General features: G+C 47.3%; 1 protein-coding gene across 1 annotated transcript; it reads left to right on the top strand.

Moving 5' to 3' along the window:
- Nucleotides 1–7,675: 7,675 nt before the first annotated feature.
- On the top strand, nucleotides 7,676–22,638 carry YARS1 (tyrosyl-tRNA synthetase 1). Its single transcript, XM_056846272.1, has 13 exons — nucleotides 7,676–7,773; nucleotides 10,581–10,727; nucleotides 11,684–11,859; nucleotides 13,490–13,619; nucleotides 14,779–14,859; nucleotides 15,593–15,685; nucleotides 17,193–17,328; nucleotides 17,846–17,931; nucleotides 19,686–19,821; nucleotides 20,463–20,560; nucleotides 21,022–21,215; nucleotides 21,840–21,981; nucleotides 22,525–22,638. The coding sequence occupies exons 1-13, from the start codon at nucleotides 7,717–7,719 to the stop codon at nucleotides 22,633–22,635; spliced, it is 1,587 nt and encodes a 528-aa protein (XP_056702250.1). The 5' UTR covers nucleotides 7,676–7,716; the 3' UTR covers nucleotides 22,636–22,638.
- Nucleotides 22,639–23,276: the final 638 nt, after the last annotated feature.

The raw sequence follows: 23,276 nt of genomic DNA, 5'->3' as shown, positions 1-23,276 counted from the left end.
TGGAAATGTCTTTTTTCCTCTCTGCCCCAGGCTTTCACTCTCAATCCTTCCATTCTGCAGCAGGAGTAACTGTAATTTACCAGCTACTTAGAAGAGCCTCAATAAAAACTGCTAAGGCACCGTGTAAAATTTAGGTAGCCGTCTTAAACACACTTTCTAGGAAATAAGCCTCACCAAGCGAACCGAGTGTGTCGTAAAAATGACAAACAACAACAGAAAGCAGCCAGAGAGATGTTTACGGAACCCATTTCCCTGCACCTCCAAACAGAGAATGAGAAACAGGCTATTTTTCTTAATGCTGCTATTTGTCAACAGACCGCCAAAGCACACAGAAACACACTTGAAATATTCTTTTGTGCTTATGACAAGCTACCCTCAGACTTAAAAAGGTTTCTGCAGAGGAAGGATGTTTGTGTGTGTGTGTGTGGGGGGGGGAATCTCCAGGCCTCTGCAAATGGTTCAGACTGGCTGGACTCAAATACGAAACCCAGAGAATATCTGAAAGCAAGATATATAGTTTATTATGAAAACAATAATGTCAATAAAAATATCATCTGCGCAGAAGGGAAAGAAAACATGGCGCTGACCTCTGGGGGGAGTCACCAGATCCTCTCTCGCACATTAGAGGGCATCTTAGCAATTATATGGACGCATGCAAACATTTCTTCTCAGAAATTGTACCAAAATATCAAAAGCTAATAATAGAAACATCCATACTGTCCAAGTTGTTCGATTCCTGCTGGCCAAGGGCAGAAAAGTCAAGTTGACCTTTCTTGGCTGAACCAACAGCTCTTAAGAGAAAGAACTTATTTCTTCCAACTGTTCCCAGCTGCTGTTTTTGTCAGCACAAAGTTTAACTGCGTTGTATAAGTTCAAGAGCTATACTGATGCTTTGAACTAAACTTTGGTTCATGCACAGAATTCTGGGTAAGGAAGGCCTCAGTGCCACAATTCCTCTTCGTGTTTATCTCACCTACTTACACAGAAGCAAGTAATAGAACCAAGCTTACATGACATACCACCAGACACGGCAGAATCTGAGAACTCCAATTAGATTTTTTTAAAAACCCTAAACGTTAGCCATTTCTTCCAGTACCTTCAACAAATGTGGGGAATCTGGTATACACCTGATACCCAGATAACCTTTCATTGGTGGGTGCTACTTCCTGGTTCTGTAGGCCTACTAAATTGAAGAAACATCTTTTAGCCACACTTTAAGATTTCTACTGGTCTGGCAACGCAACAGTTTTGAAGACGCTGGCCACACTGGGATGGTACTGGCTATATGCAGAAGAAAACCAGGCCGTAGGAATGATCAGTTCTTCTATCAAGATTTTTTTAAAAAAAAAACCAAACAAAAACCGCAAAAGCAGTCCAACGTGTCAGAAAAATGCTAGGAACCAAAAAAGATAAGGTAAAATACTGGATTAAGGCTAATGCCATCTGCACTAGTACCTAGTTCGTTCAGTGTGCTGTCATCAAGTACAGGAAAACACTGGCTTAGAAATGAGTAAATTACTATCAAATTCTACAATATAGTACTCCTTCCTCTACCCGGTATATTAATATCACTAATCTGCGCTACTCAAAGGCAGATTTTGGAAAATTCCTGTCTTACAGGGTCTGCCCTTGTGACAATAATTGTATAGAAACAATTGCTCACATTTTATTTTATTGCAGTTTCTACACAGAATCTCGTAATGAACTACTAAGCCCCCTGTTGGTAAATAAGACTTAATGTCTCAGATTCTTTTAATGTTCTCTATTCATTGAACAATCGTTCGCACAGTTTTTAAAGTTTGTTTTAAAAGCCCGCCAAACAGCTAATTAGATGGCAGTATCAACGAACTGTATTCCTCAATGGCCTTTTAACCATATTATAAAGGGCACCTTGTAACATTTCCATTCCTTTTGTAACCTTCTGAATTGTGTTTGTATGCCAATAAAGGAATGCTGCTGCTGCTGAGAACATCACTAATGTTAGATAAACCTTGGAGAGGCATCTCCTTTCCCACTTGTTTTGGGGGTGGGGAGATTACAAGGAAGTAACCTTGAATTTACTGTCTAATCCATGTTTTTTTTTTAAATCAGAAATATACTGTACCAAATGTAATAGGATTACTTTTGAACAACTGTGCTGAGAGCCTCACTTTGCTGGGACTGCACATACCTTACTGGGGGAGGTTCATTCTACCACTGTTTCCAGTAGGCTGTCTGTCTATTCTTTTCACTTGGCTGTCTGCCTGTTTCCCCCCTCCACCCACCTCATTAACTTTACAGAGTGGAACTTGGCTCCTTCAGTACAACTCTTTGTTGGGGGGGGATGCATGCGCACCCATAATCAGCTGCAGATTTATATTTGCATGCAGCTGAGACAATGATCACACAGGAAACAAGTCGGATGAGTGGTTTCGGAAGTGCCTAGAATGAAAGTGAAGCAATCTCAGGGTTTTGCTCCCTCTTTTCTATTTTAAATTGAGTTTAAAGCCCTTCTGGCCACAGCAAGCAAAAGCAGCAGGGTTTGAAAAGGGGTACATGCTTAATGTGCCTTCTTTGGTGGGCATAACTGCAAAGTTCTTGCTTGAAATGCTGGAGGACTCTAGGTTTCCCAGGGACACCTTCATACTCTGTGTGGGGTTATACCCTGGATGGAATGGGCTTCTATTCCTCCTACCCAGCAGATGTTTAAGGGAGCATTAAGATATCCCTGACTGCTCAAATCTTGCTGTGTGCAGCCACCACACTCACATACACCAAACAGCAAGGACTGTGACTGGGTGGGAGAGTGGGGAGAGGAATTCTCTGGGGCTGTTTGATTCCACTTTGATTCTATCAGGGTGGATAAAAGTCAATGATTTTTAAAAAAAATCAGATTTAAACATCAGATTTTTTTTATTCAAATCCAATTTTTTAAAATAAAATGTTTTTTGAGGAAAAATCTATCTATAGTTTTCTATTTAAGATATGTTAGAGGCCAAAGGTTATTCATCATGAAATAAGGATTAGTTTTTAATTACGTAGCATGAGGCTACATACTGATGCTATGTTTACAATTTTTGGTAAATGAATTCCATTAATCCGTTCACAATGTCATGTTCTTCCAGAAGTTTCTGTAAGATTATTTTGGGCAATTTTTCTGTCTAGAAGATATTATCACAGATGCTTGGTTTTGTAGTTCTCAAAACTGTGAATTTGTGTCTGCAGAGAAACAGGCCTTTTCTTCACAGCAAAACATGTTATAAACTAAACATAGAGTTGAGAAAAAGACCATTGCTCCTTTGCAAATCTATGTACACAGAATCAGCTTCTTACCTCTTAAATGCTAAGAAGTTCAATGAATAGAAGATTGATTGGAGTGGAATAAAGCTAGGTGTGAGGGGGGAGGGGCAAGCGGTAAAATTGAAAGTGAGACCTTTTCAGCAGAATTCTCCACAAATCTTGGGATCTTTGCATGTATAGCCTGAGGTATCATATTATTCTCTCCCTGGAGGAGAAAACCTATAATGGCAGCGGGCTGTAAAAGAGACCCAGTTTGGGAATATTTTTATTGTTCCTCTACCTGTGGGTATGGCAGGCATGTGTGCAAAATGCAAACACCACAACAAAGAAATGCAAGGCCTGGTGGCCTGAATTAAACAACATCGTGAGAAGTGCTGCTTATGTAGAAAACCATGATTTAAATCTAGGCTGTTACCGCACTAGGTATTCCCAGCGATGTATCAAGAGTTTGAAACTGTTATAAAAAATACTGTTCGCACTTTGTTTGGCCCCTTTAGCTGTGAAGAAGTCTTCCAACAATTTTTTAGCCGTGGCATCCAAAAACTCTTTTAAAGCGATGTTTTTTATAACATTTTCAAACTCTTAATAAATCGCTGGGAATACCTAGTGCGGTAACAGCAGTCTTACTGACTAGTGATTTAAATTGTGAAAATCTAGTCTTACTGACTAGTGATTTAATCGATTTGATTTAAACCAAATCCACCCTGCTTTGAATGCAGGCTTTAGTGACAGGGGAACTCTTATCTGCCCAAGTGTGTGTGTGGGGGTACATCTCTCAGCTCCTCCCCAAGCTTCCTCCTTCCTTCAGCTGTTGGTGCCAAGCCACCACACTCCCCTCACAGATAGAGATGTGAAGCCCAGGGAGCCCCCCCCCATTTTTCCCCCTCGAGGACTTTTTATAATTTTTTCCAATGGAAAAATTGGGAGATTTGGGGGGGGGCTGACACTGAAATAAAAGCCCTATAAATATTTACTCCTTTAAAACAAGTGAAATGCTTCTTAAGGCAAGGTTTTTCACACTCAAAATGTATAGCGCTGAAAAAAGCCAAAGGGGGGAGAAGTTTCTGTAGACTCATATAACATTTTCAAGAAATGTTTTCCCTAACAATTTTGGGAACAATTAATATGTTACAAAAGGTTTAATAATCATACATTCTTAAACAGCTAAGCATCATCAATGTTACAAAGTTTAATTTAATATCAGAACACAAAGTTAGTGCTACTTATTAAGACTATACGAGGATCCAAAATAAAGCACTTTCTTTTGTTAACTACAAAACTTTTCTACCTTAGAACATTAATTTTTTTCCTACCTCAGTTGGCAAAAATTAAAGATACATGTGCTGGGACAGTACTGGGTGCAGCAATTTGCAACTGTTTATCAAATATTGGGCATACTTCTAATGTGCCAAATAATACAATTTCCCATGCTAAAGTTATAAATGATGCATTCTATGTTATTGTACTGATTTAACAAGTATTGGTGTAATAGGAAAATAAGCATCACAGACCTCCCCCAAACTTCTATTTTAAAAAAACCCAGGAAAAAAAGAGTTTTCTTCATAGCTTCAACATTTTTAGAGATGTCACATCTCCAGTTCTTAGGGCTCCTGTGGGGAAGGAGAATGGCTATTATCTGGCAGACCCAGGCTCGCATCACCGCCCTGCCATGTACACTTCCATTTAGACAGTGTGGTGCAGAGGTTAGCACTCAAGACTAGAATCTGGGAGACCCAGGTTCAAATTCCTGCTCTGCCCTGGAAGGTCACTGGGTGACACACACTCAGCCTAGCCTACTTCACAGGGCTGCGGTGAGAATAAAATGGGAGGGGAATAAAATGGAAGGACAAATTAATGGAGTATGCTCTTATGGCCAAAATGACTGATATGAGGACTACAACTGACGAAGTGACACACGAACAATTCAATGATAAATGGAAATTATTGTATAGATATGTTGAGGCTGAGGAGCCCCGTGGTGCAGATGGTAAGCTGCAGTAATGCAGTCCAAAGCTCAGCTCATGACCTGAGTTCGATCCCAACAGAAATTGGTTTCAGGTAGCTGGCTTAAAGGTTGACTTAGGCTTCCATCCTTCCGAGGTCAGTAAAATGAGTACCCAGCTTGCTGGGGGTAAAGCGTAGATGACTGGAGAAGGCAATGGCAAACCACCCCATAAATATAGTCTGCCTAGTAAACGTCGGGATGTGACGCCACCCCATGGGTCAGGAATGACCCGGTGCTTGCACAGGGGACCTTTACCTTAATGTTGAGGCTGAAGGCTAACTAGAACAATACTAAAAATTAAACATTATATAACCATAAGTTAGTTCTTCAGTGTAGAGTAGAAAACTGTTTGGCTAGTTATAAAACATGCTGATGTTTATTTTTGGAATGCATTTACATTTTTGCCCAGAATATAGTAAAAAAGAAAAGAGCTATAGAGTAGGCCGCTCGGTTAATCCTTTAAGACGCTGTATGTTATGTGTTATCTTTTTTTTATCCAAAAAAAAAAAAAAAGATCACACGGATACCCCTTATTTTCTACCCATCCCTTTTTCCCTTCTGCATCCATATTATAATTTTTTTTAAAAAAAGAATAAAATGGGAGGGGGGGGAGAACGATGCATGATGCTTTGGACCCCTCATTGGGAAGGCAGGCGGGGTCTCAATAAACGAAATAAAAACACAAAGAAGGGCCAGTGGGGGCGGCGTCCTCGGCTAAGAGACGTGCACCGCGGAGCAGCCCCAGAAACACGCTTTCACACAGCCTGAACGATGCGCTTCAACGATATTTTGCAAGTGGACTTTGCCGTTTCACACAGTAAAATCCAGCTGCAAAGTGCACTGAAAGAGGGACCAGGCCACATTCAAGGCTATGCTATTAGCAAGCAAAGCAGTAATAGCTCTGGGTTGGAAGGATAAAAGTAAACGGACTATAGAAATCTGGCACAACTATCGGTTTTGAATTTATACAGTCGGATATCGTCGAGATGATGCGCCAGAAGACTTCATGGGAAGGCAAGAGCAGGGAAATCGCGAGAAGATGGAAGACCTACTTAGAGTGGATATCAGTGGAAGGAAGAAAAGACATATTCGGTGGAGGATTCAGACTTTGTGCCCGTGGCTGGGGACAAGAGACTAATAATTATGAGGAGGAGGAGAGGGGTTAGGGAGGGGGATGGGAGGGAACGAGAAAAGAACACGTTATACAAACAATGTATGTAGAAAAAGAAATATAGGTTTGAAACGTGTATAAAAAGAAATAATAAAAAAGACATGCCAAAAAAAAAAGTGCATTATTCAGCATGCGTGGAAGCACCCAACTGACACGCCCCCCCCCCTCTTTATAGAGACCGAAATACTCCCCCCGTCCACGAGAAAAGCCGCCACCGCCGAACAAACGGTTTCCGAACAAACGGTTTCCGGACTTTGGGCCCGTGACCCGGCCGCCCCTCCCCCCGCCATCATCGCCCCCTCTTCACTTACCCGCCGCAGCCATCTTGGCTCCCCAATTGCGGCCCAGCTGGGGGAGGAGCCTGAGGGCGGCCGGCCCCGCCCCCTCCGCATCGAGCTTCTCGGCGCTCCGCTCCGTAGGCGTCGCTGCTAGGCTGGGCAGCAGAGCGCCGAGAGCGAGGCGGCTGATGCAACCCGGCAAAAAAAAGCGTGTCGACCAGGAGGTGGGTGAGCGCTGCGGTCCCCTCGGGTGGGGGGAGGCTTCGCATCTAGGCAGTTGGGGGGGGGGGGCGGCTTCTTTCCTCACCGAGGCCTGTGGAGTGCTGCGTCGTCTCTGGGCGAAAGGGAAGGCCTTGCTTGGGGGGCGCCTAGCAGCCTTCCCCTGCTTCCGCAGAAGGAGCCTTGAAGGAGCCTTGCAGGTCCATAATATTCGTGGGGGTGGTGCCTGGTCGAGTCCCGAGGGGCGAGAAGCGTCCAGTTTGGGAGGGGCATCTGCTTGGCATGCAGAAGGGTCCCAGGTTCAATCCCCGGCATCTCCAGTTAAAGGGACTAGGCAAGGAAGTGATGTGAAAGACCTCTGCCTGAGACCCTGGACAGCTACAGCCTGTCTGAGTAGACAGTACTAACTGTGATAGACCAAGGGTCTGATTCAGTATAAGCAGCTTCATGTGTTCAATTCCAGCAATCTGCACTCCTTTACTATCCCTCTAGAGGGTTGATTTGTGCTGCTTAAGCCCCCAGCCGAAATCCTCCTCTGCCCCCCCCACCAATAAGCATGACCTCAAGTATCCTAGGAAAGCTAATCCCATTATTGACTCCATATTGTGTTCTCCCACCCCCACCCCTCCGTGGTCCTGCTGCTTCATGAGGAAAGGGGGACGAAATCCGAGCTCCTTCTATGAGGCTGGCTGACAAAAACGTGTTTGGTTACTTGTATTTTCAGCCCCCAGACTCTTGTTGGTTGGTGAGCAGCTGCTGGCACAATGGGGGACGAGCTGACAGCGCAGGAGAAGTATCATCTGATCACCCGGAATTTGCAGGTACTTCTTGGAGCATTGGAGTCATCTGTAGAACCGGGTTTGATTCCACATGAGCGGTGGAGGCTAATTGGTGAACTGGATTTGTTTCCCCAATCCTACACACGAAGCCAGCTGGGTGACCTTGGGCAAGTCATTCTCTCAGCTTCACCTACCTCCCAGGGTGTCTGTTGTGGGGAAGGGAAGGGAAGGTGATAGTAAGCCAGTTTGATTCTCCCTTAAGTGGCAGAGAAAGTCGGCATATAAAAACCAACTCTTCTTCTTCTGCCGGAAGGGCTGAGTGGAAGGCTAACGTGGCTCACCATTTCTGTAGGCAACTCAGTGGTGCAGAAGCAGTCTGAGTAAGAGTCGATTTCGCACATTACGAAGTCCACATGTCTCCCATGTGGACTTTCAACAGAAATGTTCTGGGAGTTCCCTGCTGAGAATTTAATTCCCAGTGGCTTGCAGGGAAAGAGGCGCTTCAGCTTCTCCTTCCACGCCATTTCCTGACCTGAAAAGGCCCTGGGTATCTGACCTGTTAAGTTTCACAGGCAGGGCAATTAGCAACTCCCCCAGGCAGTTTGAGGTTGGGGAAAAGATGCTGAGGAGGGTTTTTCCCATGTGTCTCAATTGGATTCCAAATTGGGCCCTCTGGCCGCAGATATGATCCCAAGTCCTTATGCTGGCTACATATCTGTACTCTGTAATATGTGACTTGTCCCTGCTGTAACCGTTTGTGTACTGTGTGTGTGTGTTAAGTGCCGTCAAGTCGCTTCCGACTCATGGCAACCCTATGAATGAAAGTCCTCCAAAATGTCCTATCTTTGACAGCCTTGCTCAGATCTTGCAAATTGAAGGCTGTGGCTTCCTTTATTGAGTCAATCCATCTCTTGTTGGGTCTTCCTCTTTTCCTGCTGCCCTCAACTTTTCCTAGCATGGCTGTCTTTTCCAGTGACTCTTGTCGTCTCATAACGTGACCAAAATACGAAAGCCTCAGTTTAGTCATTTTAGCTTCTAGGGTCAGTTCAGGCTTGATTTGATCTATAACCCACTGATTTGTTTTTTTGGCAGTCCACGGAATCCGCAACACTCTCCTCCAACACCACATTTCAAAGGAATCTATTTTCTTCCTATCAGCTTTCTTCACTGTCCAGCTTTCACACCCATACATAGTAATAGGGGATACAATGGCATGAATTAATCTAGTCTTGGTGGCCAGTGACACATCCTTACACTTCAAAATCTTTTCTAGCTCCTTCATGGCTGCCCTTCCCAGTCTCAATCTCCTTCTGATTTCTTGGCTGCAGTCTCACTTTTGGTTGATGGTGGAGCCAAGGAATAGAAAGTCTTGAACAATTTCAATTTCCTAATTGTCAACCTTAAAGTTGAGTAATTCTCCTGTAGTCATTCCTTTTGTTTTCTTGATGTTCAGCTGTAGTCCTGCTTTGGCACTTTCTCTTTTAACTTTCAGCAGTAGTCGTTTCAAATCTTCACTATTTTCTGCCAGTAATGTAGTGTCATCAGCATATCTCAAATTATTAATGTTCCTCCCTCCAATTTTCACTCCACCTTCATCTAAATCGAATCCAGCTTTCCTAATTATATGTTCTGGTTATAGATTGAAGAGATAGGGAGATAAAATACATTCTTGTGTACTGCTGCTCCCTAAAACAAACTGTAGGCCACCCCTGATCATATACCCCTACCACCGAGATGCTGTTCCCTACGTCAGATGTCCTCGCATTGTGTATGGCCTGAAGCTTCCTTTACAGGTATAAAGCAATGGTTTCACCATGCCATTTATTAGGCCAATTGACATTCCAGACAATAGCTGTGGTAGTCTGCTTCCACATCAACAAAACAAAAAGGAACCTTAAAGACTAACAGACATCATAACAGAAGTTTTTAATATGAGTTTACACGGCCCCATATAGGGTCACGACCCACAGATTAAGAAGCTTTGCTCGAGAAAATGTTAGGATGATGATTTTCCATTAGAAGTGAGATTATTCCTTGTGGTTGGGAGCTGAATCACTGCTTGACCTTGTTTGGCTGCTTTGCCCTTGAGTGCCAGTCGGTGATACTATTTCACAATGATAATATTTATTGTATTAGCAGTCTGCTTGTCCTGTAGTTCCCAGCCCCTTTGTCAGCTCATTTTTTAGGATTTTCAGTTGGTTCTTAATATTTGGAGGAAGGGTTAGGAGATAGGAGAAGTGATATGGGCAGGTTTGGAAAGGTACACTAAGCTGAATAAGTTTTTTTGGGGGGGGATTAGAATGAATTGTGTGCATTCCACATACCCTCTGTGTATGCTTTTTGTGTGTGCTTTTTGTTTTGTATACAAGGAAGACAATATGATTAAAGCCACATGGACCCTAACAGAAGTGAGCTTTTGAATCACTAAGGGTCTCTCCTTGAGGCTGGTTATTACTGAGGAAAAGGTCAGTGGCCTTAAGCTTTTTCAGTACCAAAATAGAGGGACCCCTCTTGTTTTTTATTCATTTTGAATAGGCGATCAGAGGCAGGGCACGCCTCCTTGAATTATCACCAGGCAGGCCCCTCTGCGGTGGCTCTGCATTGAGAGTGATTTAAAAATATCTAGACCTTCACAGTAGTGCAGAATTATCTGCTTCCAGACAAGGCTGGATGGAGCTGTAAATTGTGCTGCCTCGGCTGTAGATCCTTGGCCTGGCATGAAACTTGAATGGCTCACAACTTGAGAATGACTGAATTCGTGCCTTGCCCAGGGCTTTCTTCAAATACTCCTGTACCCTGGACACCCACCTCATCACCCTTGGAGATGCTGAGTTTGTCCCTCTATGCAGGAAGTTCTTGGAGAGGATAAGCTGAAGGCCATCTTGAAGGAGCGTGAGCTGAAGATCTATTGGGGGACGGCCACGACGGGGAAGCCTCACATTGCTTACTTTGTGCCCATGTCCAAGGTTGCTGACTTTCTCAAAGCTGGATGTGAGGTAAGGATGGGATCGGCCAGAGGTTTGGCTCCTTGGCTGTTGTCAAGTAGCACAGTGCCGGAGAGGAGGTCTTGCGGCAATTCGGAATCTTGGGCCCAATGCTTCTTTGCACTCTGTGACACAGTGTGTCCTTGCAGCATGCACACACATTCACCAGAATTCCTGTCGGTTGAGGTGGGGCCAACCAGGAATGGGGGCAGGTGATGCCTGCTGTCCCATTATCTTGTTCCACAGAAGTAAAAAAGAAAGGGGTTGCAATTGTGGACACGGTAGTGTTGGGGATGGACCTGCCTATATAAAGATCTGGGAGAGTCATCAGTGTCTCAGGCAGCAGGGAGCAGTCTTTTCCCACTCTGTATATCTGACGCCACAGCTGGACAAATACAGATGAAGCAACGATTGTTCTAGCTCCCTAAGCAGGTGGAGTGCAGAATTTTGCCGATGAGGCCAGGCGAGATTTTGGTCACGGTCTTAGGCACGCTTTGCTTGGAAATACAAAGTTGCTAGGGACTGACGGCAAATAAACGTGGTTCCAGATGGGGGTGCGGTCTATTTTGCCTTCTTTATTCCCCTCCTGCCACTGAGTGTTTAATCACCTGCCATTACTGACATAGAGGTGTATAAACACTGGGTTTAAACACCCTTTGACTTCTCAAAAGGCACTTGGAGGAAGGATCAGATTCTAAATGTATTATTCTTTTTCAGGACCTGCACACAAAGTAAGTCTGTGATGCTCTCCCCTCCCCAGTATAAAACAAAGTCAACATGGAACAAGTTTAATTATTAAACATGAAATTCCAGGTTAGCCATAGAGCCCACCTCACCCCCAGCCCCTTCTCTTCCAGCTCACCAGATTCCTCCTTCCTCCTATCCTCATGACCCGCCTGCAAAAGTATCTTTGGTTCCCAGGCCACAGTTCGTAAACCGCAGTTCAAGAGTGCTCTTCTCTATCCTAGGTGACAATCCTGTTTGCCGATCTCCATGCCTACCTGGACAACATGAAGGCCCCCTGGGAGCTGCTGGAGCTGCGGACCCAGTATTACGAGAATGTGATCAAGGCGATGCTGGAAAGCATCGGGGTGCCTCTCGAGAAGCTCCGATTCGTCCGCGGGACCGACTATCAGCTCAGCAAGTCAGTCAGCTTGCAAGGAGGGGTGGTGGGTGGGAGACTACGAGGAAGGGTGCTTTTTTTAGCACAGGGCAATGCCAAAAAGAAAAAAGTTCTGTCCCTTTAACAAGGCTTTTTGTTTGCCATCAAGTTGTAGCCAACTTAACGGCGATCCCAGAGGGTTTTCAAGGCAAGGGACTTTCAGAGGAGGTTTGCCCACTGCCTGCCTCTGTGTAGCAATCCTGGTCTTCCTTGGAGGTCTCCCATCCAAGTACTAACCCTGATTAGCTTCTGAGGTCTGACAGGATCAGGCTAGCCTGGACTACCCAGGTCAGGGCAACAGGCTTGACAGGGTTTTATTTACCAGGCAGTGTTACTTGCCTCCATATCATGAAAAGCTTCACTTGCTCATTTTCACACATTAAGCTTCTGCTGAAGAGAGGGGATGCCTTGTCTCTAGGCCTGTTGGCAACCCTAGGCAATGCTCATCCAAGAGCTGTGCAGTCAGCATTTAAACTTACATCATGCTCCAGTTCATTGTCTTGAGCATGAACCAAGGTCTGGCACTACATCAACACAACTCATGTGCTCTTAGCTCTCCCCTTGTATGCTCTAATTCCACCTCTTTCTGTCTCTGTCTGTCTTTTTCTCTCTCTGTATCTCTTTCTTTCTTTTTCTTTTTCTCTCTGTCTCTGTCTTTCTCTCTGTCTCTTTTTCTTTCTCTCTCTCTGTCTCTGTCTTTCTTTGTCTCTTTGTTTTTCTTTCTTTCTCTCTGTCTCTCTTTCTTTCTTTTTCTCTCTCTGTCTCTCTTTCTTTGCAACAAACCATAATCTCCCAGTTTGGCTATAAAGGCAGACTACTTTGCTGTGGAATAGGAAGGCAGGGACAGAACTGGGATATGCGGGGATGCGAGAGAAGAGGAAAGCCTCATTCTCAGACACTCTGGTCAAACCATGGCTTAGCCCACTGTCCTGGCCAGTGGTTTTCCCAAAGGCACCTGAGTAATCTGTGTGACTGTGCTTGGATTTGGCTGTGGGTTTCCCATGTCTCAGTGCAATGCTCTACCTAATAAGCAAAGTTCGTCTTTTAGTTTAATACAGAATCTTGCAAGGTCTAATAAGGCTTCAGTCATTTGGGGCATCTTGATGGTATGGGTGGAGAATAAACCAGCAGACCCTCACAGGCTTTTGCTGCACTCATTCCATTGTCCCCATAATGTAATGTAGTTCAATGTCAGCTTCCAGCCTTGGCCAGGCATCCTTCTGATTGGATGCTGCTGTGCACAGCCAGAATAGGAAATGACCCAGGAACAACAAGCTGTTCGCCGTAGGAAACCTGTCCATACGGACTGCATGGCCCAGGATGGTCCTGAAAGCATCCCAGCCTGCCATATGGGTAGGAGATTTAGCACGGGCTCTGGGCATCGGCTGCAGCGGTCTGGAATGGCGCACCCGTTCCTTCGGGTGAGATCAGTGGTTGTGCCCTGGGTGAACACAGAAGAACCACTCTTTGAAGGCAGAGGGATATCCTCAGTCGCTTAGGGAAGGTGGTGGCATACCTGTAAATGCTTTCCTCTCTGAAGAGCCATTGGCTGGCTTTTGTGGAAGGAGAGGGCACTTCTGCGTCACAGTAACTCCCGGTTTTTCCTCCCCAGGGAGTATACACTGGATGTTTACCGCCTGTCCTCAGTTGTCACCCAGCACGATGCTAAGAAAGCGGGCGCGGAAGTGGTGAAGCAAGTGGAGCATCCGCTGCTGAGCGGCCTCCTCTATCCAGGACTGCAGGTAGCTGATGGCGGGGGGCAGAGGGAGGGCATCTTCACCCAGTGCCCATGCCTTGGCAAGGATGACCTAGAAACCACAAGGCTGCCTGTGTATTGAGCCAGTTCATGGAATTCTTCCCCTGGGGAGGAGGAAGAAGAAATGTATGTGGGAAGAGGGGGAGGACAATTTGCAGATCAGGCCTACATGCAAACGGCTCCATGCATAGAGCATTTGCAGGGATTAGTCCTCTGTGTCCTTGGGGTGGCAGAGGGAGAACTGGCATTTACTTCATTCAGCCTTGAGCCCTTTGTAAGCCCTTGGTCCGTAGAATCCCCAAAAGCAACAACCCAGGCAGGTGGTCCTAAGGCAAGTTGACTTTATTGGAAATCATGCAGGTAAACAGAGCTTGCATAAAACTAAGCCAGGAATGGCTGGCTGGTTCAATTCAGTAACATATATTGGCATAGCAGATAGTGTAGGTTGACATGGCAACCCCTTCTCCCACGGGAGAAGAGCCTGAAGGAATGTCCGAGATAAAATGTCCATTAGATCAACAATCCTTGGCTGAGACGAGCAAAGCAAAGCAGCTGTGAGAAGCTGCAAGAAATTCAAAACAACCCAGAGAGTCGAGAAGTGTCGAGAACAGGCCCGCTCCTGACACCCTTGGGATAAAGGCCGCAGCAAGTCTAACTAGGAAATGGATCGTGCTGGAACTAGAGGGTGTTTGATGAAATAAGCATGCAATGAGCTTGCAATAAATGAATCGAGTATTTGTTTTCCTTGTAGTTAACCTCTGGAACTTTCTGCCACAAGATGAGAGGGGAATAGTCAAGTGTATTTGTAGATCAGCATTTCTCTGTATGAAATCAGTTGGTGTAGAAAGCCTCTGAGAACCAGCATGGTTAGTGGTTAAGAGTGGTGGACTAATCAGGAGAAGCTGGTTTGATTCCCCACTCCTCCACATGAGCGGCAGCTGGGTGACTTTGGGCTAGTCACAACTCTCCGAGCTCTCAAGCCTCACCTACCTCACGGGGTGTCTGTTGTGGGGAGGGGAAGGGAAGGTGATTGTAAGCCACTTTGAGTCTCCCTTAAGTGGTCGAGAAACCAACTCTTCTTCATAAGTTAGTTGTCACTTGACGGCACACATACACAGAAGCCCTCTATTTGTGTGTCCCCACAGGCGCTGGATGAAGAGTACTTGAAAGTTGATGCACAATTTGGAGGAGTGGACCAGAGGAAGATTTTCACCTTTGCGGAAAAGGTTGGCGCTGAGGCTCGGCTTGTCTGCTCAGCTGTTTGCCTGACATGTCCTTCCTTGTCCACGGATCACGGTTCAGTGCCTTTTAGCCATCTCTTCTGGCCCAGGGGTGGTTCAAGCCATTCTGGTGCCTGAGGCAGAAAAATCCAAAAGGCGGCCAACCCTTCCTCTCTTCTTTACTACCCCACCCCTAATTCAGGTGGGGTAGGTCTGATGGGAAGACCATCTGTACAAGCCCCATTGAAATGAATGGGAGCTGTGCAAGATCAGGATGAGGGAGCCCCATGTGTAGGGGGTGGCTTTTGAAAGTGGGAGGAGGGAAGTGGTACTCTGCCAGGAGTTGCTTCTCCTCAGCATGGTGTATTGGTTAAGAGCTGTGGTTTGGAGCAGTAGGCTCTGATCTGGAGAACCGGGTTTGATTCCCCACTCCACATGAGCGGAGGCTCATCTGGTGAACTGGATTTGTTTCCCCACTCCTACACATGAAGCCACCTTGGGCTAGTCACAGCTCTCTTAGAGCTCTCTCAGCCCCACCTACCTCCCAGGGTGTCTGTTGTGGAGAGCGGAAGGGGATTGTAAGCCAGTTTGATTCTCCCTTAAGCAGTGGAGAAAGTCGGCATATAAAAAACAACTCTTCTTCTTCTTCCTCTCAGAGAGGGTCCCTTCCCTCCAGTTGAGCTCCTGTGCCAGGATCTAGCAGCCCCTGACGTTGCTTGTGTTGTGCCTCTCTCTCCAGTGCCTCCCGTCCCTGGGCTATGCCAAACGCATCCATCTAATGAACCCCATGGTGCCTGGGCTGACTGGCAGCAAGATGAGCTCTTCTGAGGAGGTTGGTTCCTGAACTTGGCTGTTGGCTGCGGCAGCTGAATCCTGCAGGGAGATCTTAAAAGCAGGGCGGGTGGGTAGGTTGAATTGTCCAGGGCTGGGAAACCGGAGCAGGATCTACATAGAAATGCTGCCTCGTAGTGCTCACTGGCTGTTTTGAGAATTGCGCAGTGCTTGGGATTGCAGAGGGAGGAGAGGGGCAGGAGGGAGGAGAAGAGGGGAATGTCCTGTCTGAACTCTCTCTCTCGCACACACACACACACACACACACACACACACACAAACAGGGCTAGTTGGCTGCCATCCTGTCTTGCCACTTGCCCGAAACCTGCAGCCACTGTCCCTGCCCTGTCAAGCCAGGGTGGGGTAACCCTGGGTTGGTTTTTCTCAGCTGAGCAGCCGTGCTCTATAGTGCCTATGGAAGGTGGAGGTTGTTTGGTGGTTGCCAGGAGGGTTTTTGGTAGCCTGCCCAGGCCATCGGCACTTGCCCCATCAGTAGCGCTGACTTTCAAGAGACGCATTCTTAGTAGATTGGGGCAAAATTAAGTCTAATTAAATTACAAGAGGGTAGATCTTGGTTGAACATTAGGAGACATTTTCTAATAGTAGGAGCAGTTTGACAGTGGAGCCCATTTACTGGTATGTGTCTGTGAGTGAGTGGCTGTGCTTCACTAGAGGGTTTTCAAACAGAGGTTGTCAGCCACCTGTTGGGAGTGCTCCAGCTTTGGAGAGCCCACGTGATGTAGTGGTTAAGAGCGGTTTATCTGGAGAACCGGGTTTGATTCTCTACTCTTCCACATGAGCGGCGGATGCTGGTGGAACCGGGTTGGTTTCCCCACTCCTCCACATAAGGCCAGCTGGATGACCTTGGGCTAGTCACAGCTCTCTCAGGCCCACCTACCCCACAGGGTATCTGTTGTGGGGAGGGGGAGGGAAGGTGATTGTAAGCCAGTTTGATTCTGCCTTAAGTCGGTGTATAAAAACCAACTCTTCTTCTTTTCTGCACTGAGGAGGGCAAGGAATGGGGGGTGGTCTAGATGGCCTAGAAGACCTCCCTCCCACTCTGATTTCATATCGCTGTCGACTGATTTGAATCCATTAAAATTAGCATGTCTACATACATTTACATATGAATAAAACAATTACTTCACTTTTAGATGATGCCTGGCGTGCGGTACAGTCAGCAACCATGTAGAAGAGGCATTCCCTTCTGCATGGGAGTGGATTGGTAATGCCTCTTCTAAGTTGGCACCTGCTATCCACGGTTCTTGTAAATATTTTTACTACAAAATTTTTTTTTTACCCTTGCACCATGGCCGATGAGAGGAATCCTCGCATTGATCAGTCAAACAGTTTGTCAGCTGAAGATTGCAAACCCTTGTTCTGAGTTTTTCCAGTCCTGCAATTCCTCCGCCTCTTAAAAACCAATGGATCCTCCCACCCCAAGAACAGCTCTGCAACTCGTGGGCAGTTCCCTGAGAATCCCACCCCCTGTTTCTTCTCTTTTCTAGGAGTCCAAGATTGATCTCCTGGACCGTAAGGATGACGTGAAGAAGAAGCTGAAGAAAGCTTTTTGCGAGCCGGGGAACGTGGAAAACAACGGCGTCTTGTCCTTCATCAAACACGTGCTCTTTCCGCTCAAATCAGGTGACCACCTCCGAGCAGCACAAGCAGGGGCGGGAGAAGGCTCTTGATTTGTGTCCCTTGATAGGCTTAGAGCGATTGCTGGTCGCCTGATTGTCTGGGAGGCCCGCCTCACAATGATTACAGAGACAAGAGTTTCTTTTTCATCTTCCCACATTCCCTCCCCCCCCCCCCAGCCATTTGCATTTGAACTCCTTCCACTAGCCACAGAGAAGAACAAGGAGGGGTGTGAAGATGGTCCCAGGAAGTGCTCATCCTGGCTGCCTGTCGTTCAGATGGTGCTGTGTACAGGTTTTACAGTGCACTCCTAAGGAGAGTTACTCCAGTCTAGGCCAACTTAAATGAATGGGCTTAGACTGGAGTAACTTTCCTTAGGAATGTGCTGTTAAAGTGGTTTTTCAACAGCCCTGAGAAATAGAAGTCAGCTTTTTTTTTTTTTTTTAAAGCAAACGTTTTGGGGTCGTTGGATACTGTATGTGTTTTTATGAGGATTTCTCCTTTTTATTTTTGCCACCCACAGAGTTTGTGATCCTGAGAGATGAGAAATGGGGAGGGAACAAAACCTACACAAGCTATGGAGAGCTGGAGAAGGACTTTGCTGAGGAGGTGATGCCCTGGGCTGAGGGCCGAGGGGAAGGCAGCTGCTGTGGTGTCGGCTTGCATATGGAGAGGGGGCCTGTCTTCACCCTGAACTATCCTGTCAGGAGGGCTTTGAAATATGGTCTGGGTGGGTGGGGGAGACCGGTTTCTACTCTGTGTGTTTCATGGTGGGGTCACTACAAGATTGTAAAGGCAAACTGAGATTCAAGAGAGGGGTGGGGAACAGCAAGGAGAAGAGATGAGATCCTGAGGTTGGGATTTTGGCTCCTCCTTTGCATCCAACAAACATCATTACTTTAGTCCTAAATTATGCATACCAGAGGCATTTCCCTGTAACCTCTGTGTGTGTGGTTTACAGGATACATCCTTTCCGCCCACTTATTCTTGAACACATGAAGCTGCCTTATACTGAATCAGATCCTTGGTCCATCAAAGTCAGTCTTGTCTGCTCAGACTGGCAGCAGCTCTCCAGGGTCTCAAGCATCATCTTTTACATCACCTACTTGCCCTGGTCCTTTTAACTGGAGATGCCGGGGATTGAACCTGGGACCTTTTGCATGGCAAGCAGACACTCTACCACTGAGCCACGGCTCCTCCTGGATGTCAGTGTCTGTGATGTCAGGCAGACAGAGGAGATGGGTCCCAGTGCTGAGGAGTTTACAATCTAAAATTGACCCAAAGGAAGACGGGGGTGGGGTGAAGGCTGTGATGAACACATGAAGCTGCCTTATACTGAATCAGACCCCCGGTCCATCAAAGTCAGTATTGTCTACTCAGATGGGCAGTGGCTCTCCAGGGTCTCAGGCAGAGGTCTTTCACATCACCTACTGCCTGGTCCATTTAACTGGAGATGCTGGGGATTGAACCTGGGACCTTCCGCATGCCAAGCAGATGCTCTACCACTGAGCCACAGCCCCTCCTAAACAGGAGAAGACTATGCCTTGACTGGGCTTCTTCTAACAAAGTCCATCTTAGCAGCCCCTTGGAAGATGGCTGTTGTCCTAGGGAAAGCTAATTGAATAGCAGCCCTGGTATGTTCTTGTGCCCCTTCCTTGTTTGTTCCTTTGAATTGTCTTGTACAGAAAACTGCAACGGGGACTCATAGTTGAAAGGCAGTCTAGAAATCAAGTCGACAAATGTCAGTTGGATTGCTGGGACTTAATAGCTGGGGATAGAGGTCTGTAAAATTATGCATGGTATGGAGAGAGTGGACAGGGAGAAACTTTTCTCCCTCTCTCAAATTACCAGAACACGGAGTCATGTGCTGAAGCTGGAGGGTGACAGATTCAAAACTGATAAAAGGAAGTATTTCTTCACGCAACTAATAGCTAAATTGTGGAATTCCCTTCCCCAGGATGTGGTGATGGCTGCCAACTTGGAAGGTTTTAAGAGGGGACATGTTCATGGAGGAGAGGGCTATTCATGGCTACTAGTCAAAATGGATACTAGTCATGATGCATACCTATTCTCTCCAGGAGGATCAAAGGAGCATGCCTATTAGGTGCTGTGGAACACAGGCAGGATGGTGCTGCTGCAGTCGTCTTGTTTGTGGGCTTCCTAGAGGCACCTGGTTGGCCATTGTGTGAACAGACTGCTGGACTTGATGGACCTTGGTCTGATCCAGCAGGGCCTTTTATAGGTTCTTATGACTGGCAAAAGGCCATTGGCAATCCAGAAGTGTGTGTGTGTGTGTTGAGGAGGGGAATATGTTACAGGGGGGGAGAGACTAACTGGATCTCTGATTCCCTTCCCTGCAACAGGTTGTCCACCCTGGAGACTTGAAGAACTCGGTTGAAGTGGCTCTGAACAAGCTCCTGGAGCCCATCCGGGAGAAATTCAGCAGCCCTCAAATGAAGAAACTGGCCAGCTCTGCGTACCCTGATCCCACAAAAGCTAGTAAGGGCAAAAAGGCACTTGCAGGTTCCTCTATTGCTACAGCCTTCTCTCCCCACCCCCACCCCAGTCCATCAACGAAACCACACATTGAAACAGACAGCCCCTAAAGTCGGGATTTGAAGGGGGTGGCTTTAACCACTGACTCGGGGTGGCTTGCTCCTAGGTTCCTCCTGGGTAGACTTTGCTGAGAACACCTCTCCACTCCAAGGGGCCACCTGGGTTTTGGAGGTTTCCCAATTAGTAACCAGGGGTTTGAGTCACTTTCTCCTAGGAAGATGATCAGATCCTGCTTGTCATAGTTTTCGGTCCGGTTCTGAAATCCAGTTCTGGGTGCCAGGCAGACACGTTTCTCAAGTATTTGGGTCCCCATCTCCATGCCTTCCCGCATTTTAGTGGAAGGCATTCCTCCCCTCCTCGTGCTTTCCTGGGCCCGTGTCCCAACTCCTCCCTCATTCCACTTCTGTTTCCTGTCCCTGCCCAGTCCTTCCTGTTCTTGCATATCTCACATCCTGCATTTCCCAGGTGGTCTCCCGTCCAGGTCGCATAAAAAACCTCGAGCTTTCAGAACTCTGTTCAAGGCTTTTTCTCTCTTTGACTGTACAATCTCCCTAAAGGCCACTCCCCTTCTCTTCCCTGTGCAGAGTCTGTGGTCAAGGGCCCTGTGAAGAATTCTGATCCTGAGGAGGTGGTCCCTTCCCGGGTGGACCTCCGTGTGGGCAAAGTGCTCTGCGTGGAGAAGGTACGTGTCCGGGCACCACTGCTCTTTTCTCTCCTGCCTCGGAACAATTGCCGGGCTCTGCCTTTGAGCCAGTTAGAGAGCCAGTGTGGTGTAGTGGTTAAGAGCGGTGGTTTGGAGTGATGGACTCTGATCTGGAGAACCAGTTTTGATTCCCCACTCCTTCACATGAGCGGCGGAGGCTAATCTGGTGAACTGGGTTGGTTTCCCCACTCCCTCCACATGAAGCCAGCTGGGTGACCTTGGGCAAGTCACTCTCTCTCAGCCTCACCTACCTCCCAGGGTGTCTGTTGTGGGGAGGGGAAGGGAAGGTGATTGTAAGCCAGTTTGATTCTTCCTTAAGTGGTAGAGAAAGTCAGCATATAAAAACCCACTCTTCTTAAGAAGAAGGTTTGCCATATTCAGGCATGCTCTCCCCCCCCCCACCATGCCTGGGCCTTGACCTGCTGTTTTCCTGTCCTCAGCATCCTGACGCAGATGCCCTGTACGTGGAGAAGATTGATGTGGGGGAGCCTGAACCCCGGACGGTGGTCAGCGGCCTGGTAGAATTCGTGCCCAAAGAGGAGCTCCAGGATAGGCTGGTGGTGGTGGCGTGTAACTTCAAGCCCCAGAAGATGAGAGGGGTGGAATCCCAGGCCATGCTGCTCTGCGCATGCAGGTGCGCCCGGGAAATGGCGGTTGGGAGGAGGGTGGATAATAGCAGAACTTCCAAAGGACTGGGGCAGGGCAGCAGAGAGCATCTCTTGACAGCCCCCAAACTGCCCTCTTGGCTGGTTCCTTTGCCCTACCGATTAGGCAAGATTGGGTGGTATGAGAAGGGAGAGGTTGTGGTGAAATCACCGCGTCTTTGACTCTTTCTCTGTGTGTGTGTGTGTGTGTTAAGTGCTGTCAAGTCGCTGACCGACTCATAGCGACCCTATGAATCAGTGTCCTCCAAAACGTCCTACTGTTAACAGCCTTGCTCAGGTCTTGCAAACTGAAGGCCGTGGCTAACTTTGGGCTTTCCTCTGTTCCTGCTGCCTTCAACTTTTCCTAGCATTATTGCCCTTTCCAGTGACTCTTGTCTCCTCATAAGATGACCAAAGTACGATAGCCTCAGTTGTTTAGCTCCTAGGGACAGTTCAGGCTTGGCTTGATCCAGAACCCACTTAATGGTTTTTTGGCAGTCCACAGTATCCGTAACATTCTCTTCCCAGCACATTTCAAAGGAATCTTTCTTCCTGTCAGCTTTCTTCATTGCCAATTAATGTTTTTTGTACACTGCTTTTTTCCCTCTCTGCAGTGGTGGGGAGCCTTCCCAAATAGAGCCCCTGGACCCGCCTGCAGGCTCCTGCCCGGGAGAGCGCGTGTTCGTGGAGGGCTATGAGAGCGGCCAGCCGGACGATGAGCTGAAGCCCAAGAAGAAGGTCTTTGAGAAGCTGCAGGTAAGGAGGTCCTTGGTGTTGGATGCCTGCGCATCCAACCTATGGCTGACGCCACCTTGCCGTGGTGTCTGCAGGCCCCACTTTTCCTTGGTGAGTGCCATTGACCGAGGATCCTTTGGTAATCCCGTGTGGCTCTTGTGTGGCATTCGCTGCAGGGCAGAGGAGGGGATCTTTAGGGTGCAGACAGGGGGAGGGCTCGTAGTCCGTTTCCAGATCTAGCCCAATAAAATGGCCTGTATTGGGGAATTTAATGTGCTTAATTTGAAGAGGGAAAAAGAAAACAGATTGCAAGGCATTGCTTCTCTTGGAGCGGGTGCGAAATCTGGAGCACCAAATGGAGACAGATGTGCACAGGATCTTCCTTGCAGTCTTAACATTCTTTCCTCCAAAATTAGGCCATGAGGTGATTCCAGTGGCGCAGTTATAAAGCCAGGGCTCTCCTTGCCCGCCAGTGCCCGGTGTGCAGATAGGACAAGGAGAAATGGTTCTCGACCGTTAGGTTTGACCCCGACTGTTCTTTCCTCTCTCCTCCCGCAACCCCAGGCCGACTTCCAGATTTCTAAGGACAGCACGGCTCAGTGGAAGGGGAAGAATTTCATGACCAAACTGGGGAACGTCTCATGCAAAACCCTGACGTGCGGCAGCATCCGCTAAGACTCTCCGCCTGACCCCTTTTGCATTCCCCTGCCTCTCGCTTGTCCATCGATCTCCTCATCCATTGAACGATCCAGTGACTTCCATCCATCTTCCACAGCTCTTCCCTGGTCTCTCCAGCCAGGGGGGATCCCTGCCGAGCTGCCTCAGATCCCTGGGATTTACAGCTTTGATGTGGGCTCACGTGGAACCCTCTTAAAAATGTATATTTATGTCCACAAAGAAAGGAAGCTGTCGCTGATTTTCTGGACTGCAGGAGCCGAGGGAAATCTTCCCCCTTAAAAGAATTTTAGGGATTGGGGGTGGGAAGAAAGTAGGGAGACTTGTGCGCCCTCAAGTGAATGAGCAAGTGGTGGAAGGAGAAGGGCTGTGTGGTCATGTGTTCATTTGTGCTCCATCCAGGCTGTGGAACGGCCATTCCCTTCCTCTTTTAAATTGCTGCTTCTGTCCAGCTTGGATACAGGCTGGCAGACTATGGGAACCTCTGTCAAGCAATGGTTTAGACTTCTGCCTGATAAATGCCAAATTCTAAGTAATTTATTATTACCTTCCAATAAAATGCCACACCGCAACTTCTTGTATTTCAGTGGGGCCCAGCTTGGCTTTACAGGACTCGTAGCCTTCTGGGATGGCTTAACTAG

This window comes from Euleptes europaea, chromosome 3 (genome assembly GCF_029931775.1).
Source record: "Euleptes europaea isolate rEulEur1 chromosome 3, rEulEur1.hap1, whole genome shotgun sequence".
Classification (NCBI taxonomy): domain Eukaryota; kingdom Metazoa; phylum Chordata; class Lepidosauria; order Squamata; family Sphaerodactylidae; genus Euleptes; species Euleptes europaea.
The sequence above is the reverse complement of the archived record's forward strand: the minus strand, read 5'-3'. Positions and strand labels throughout refer to the sequence as shown.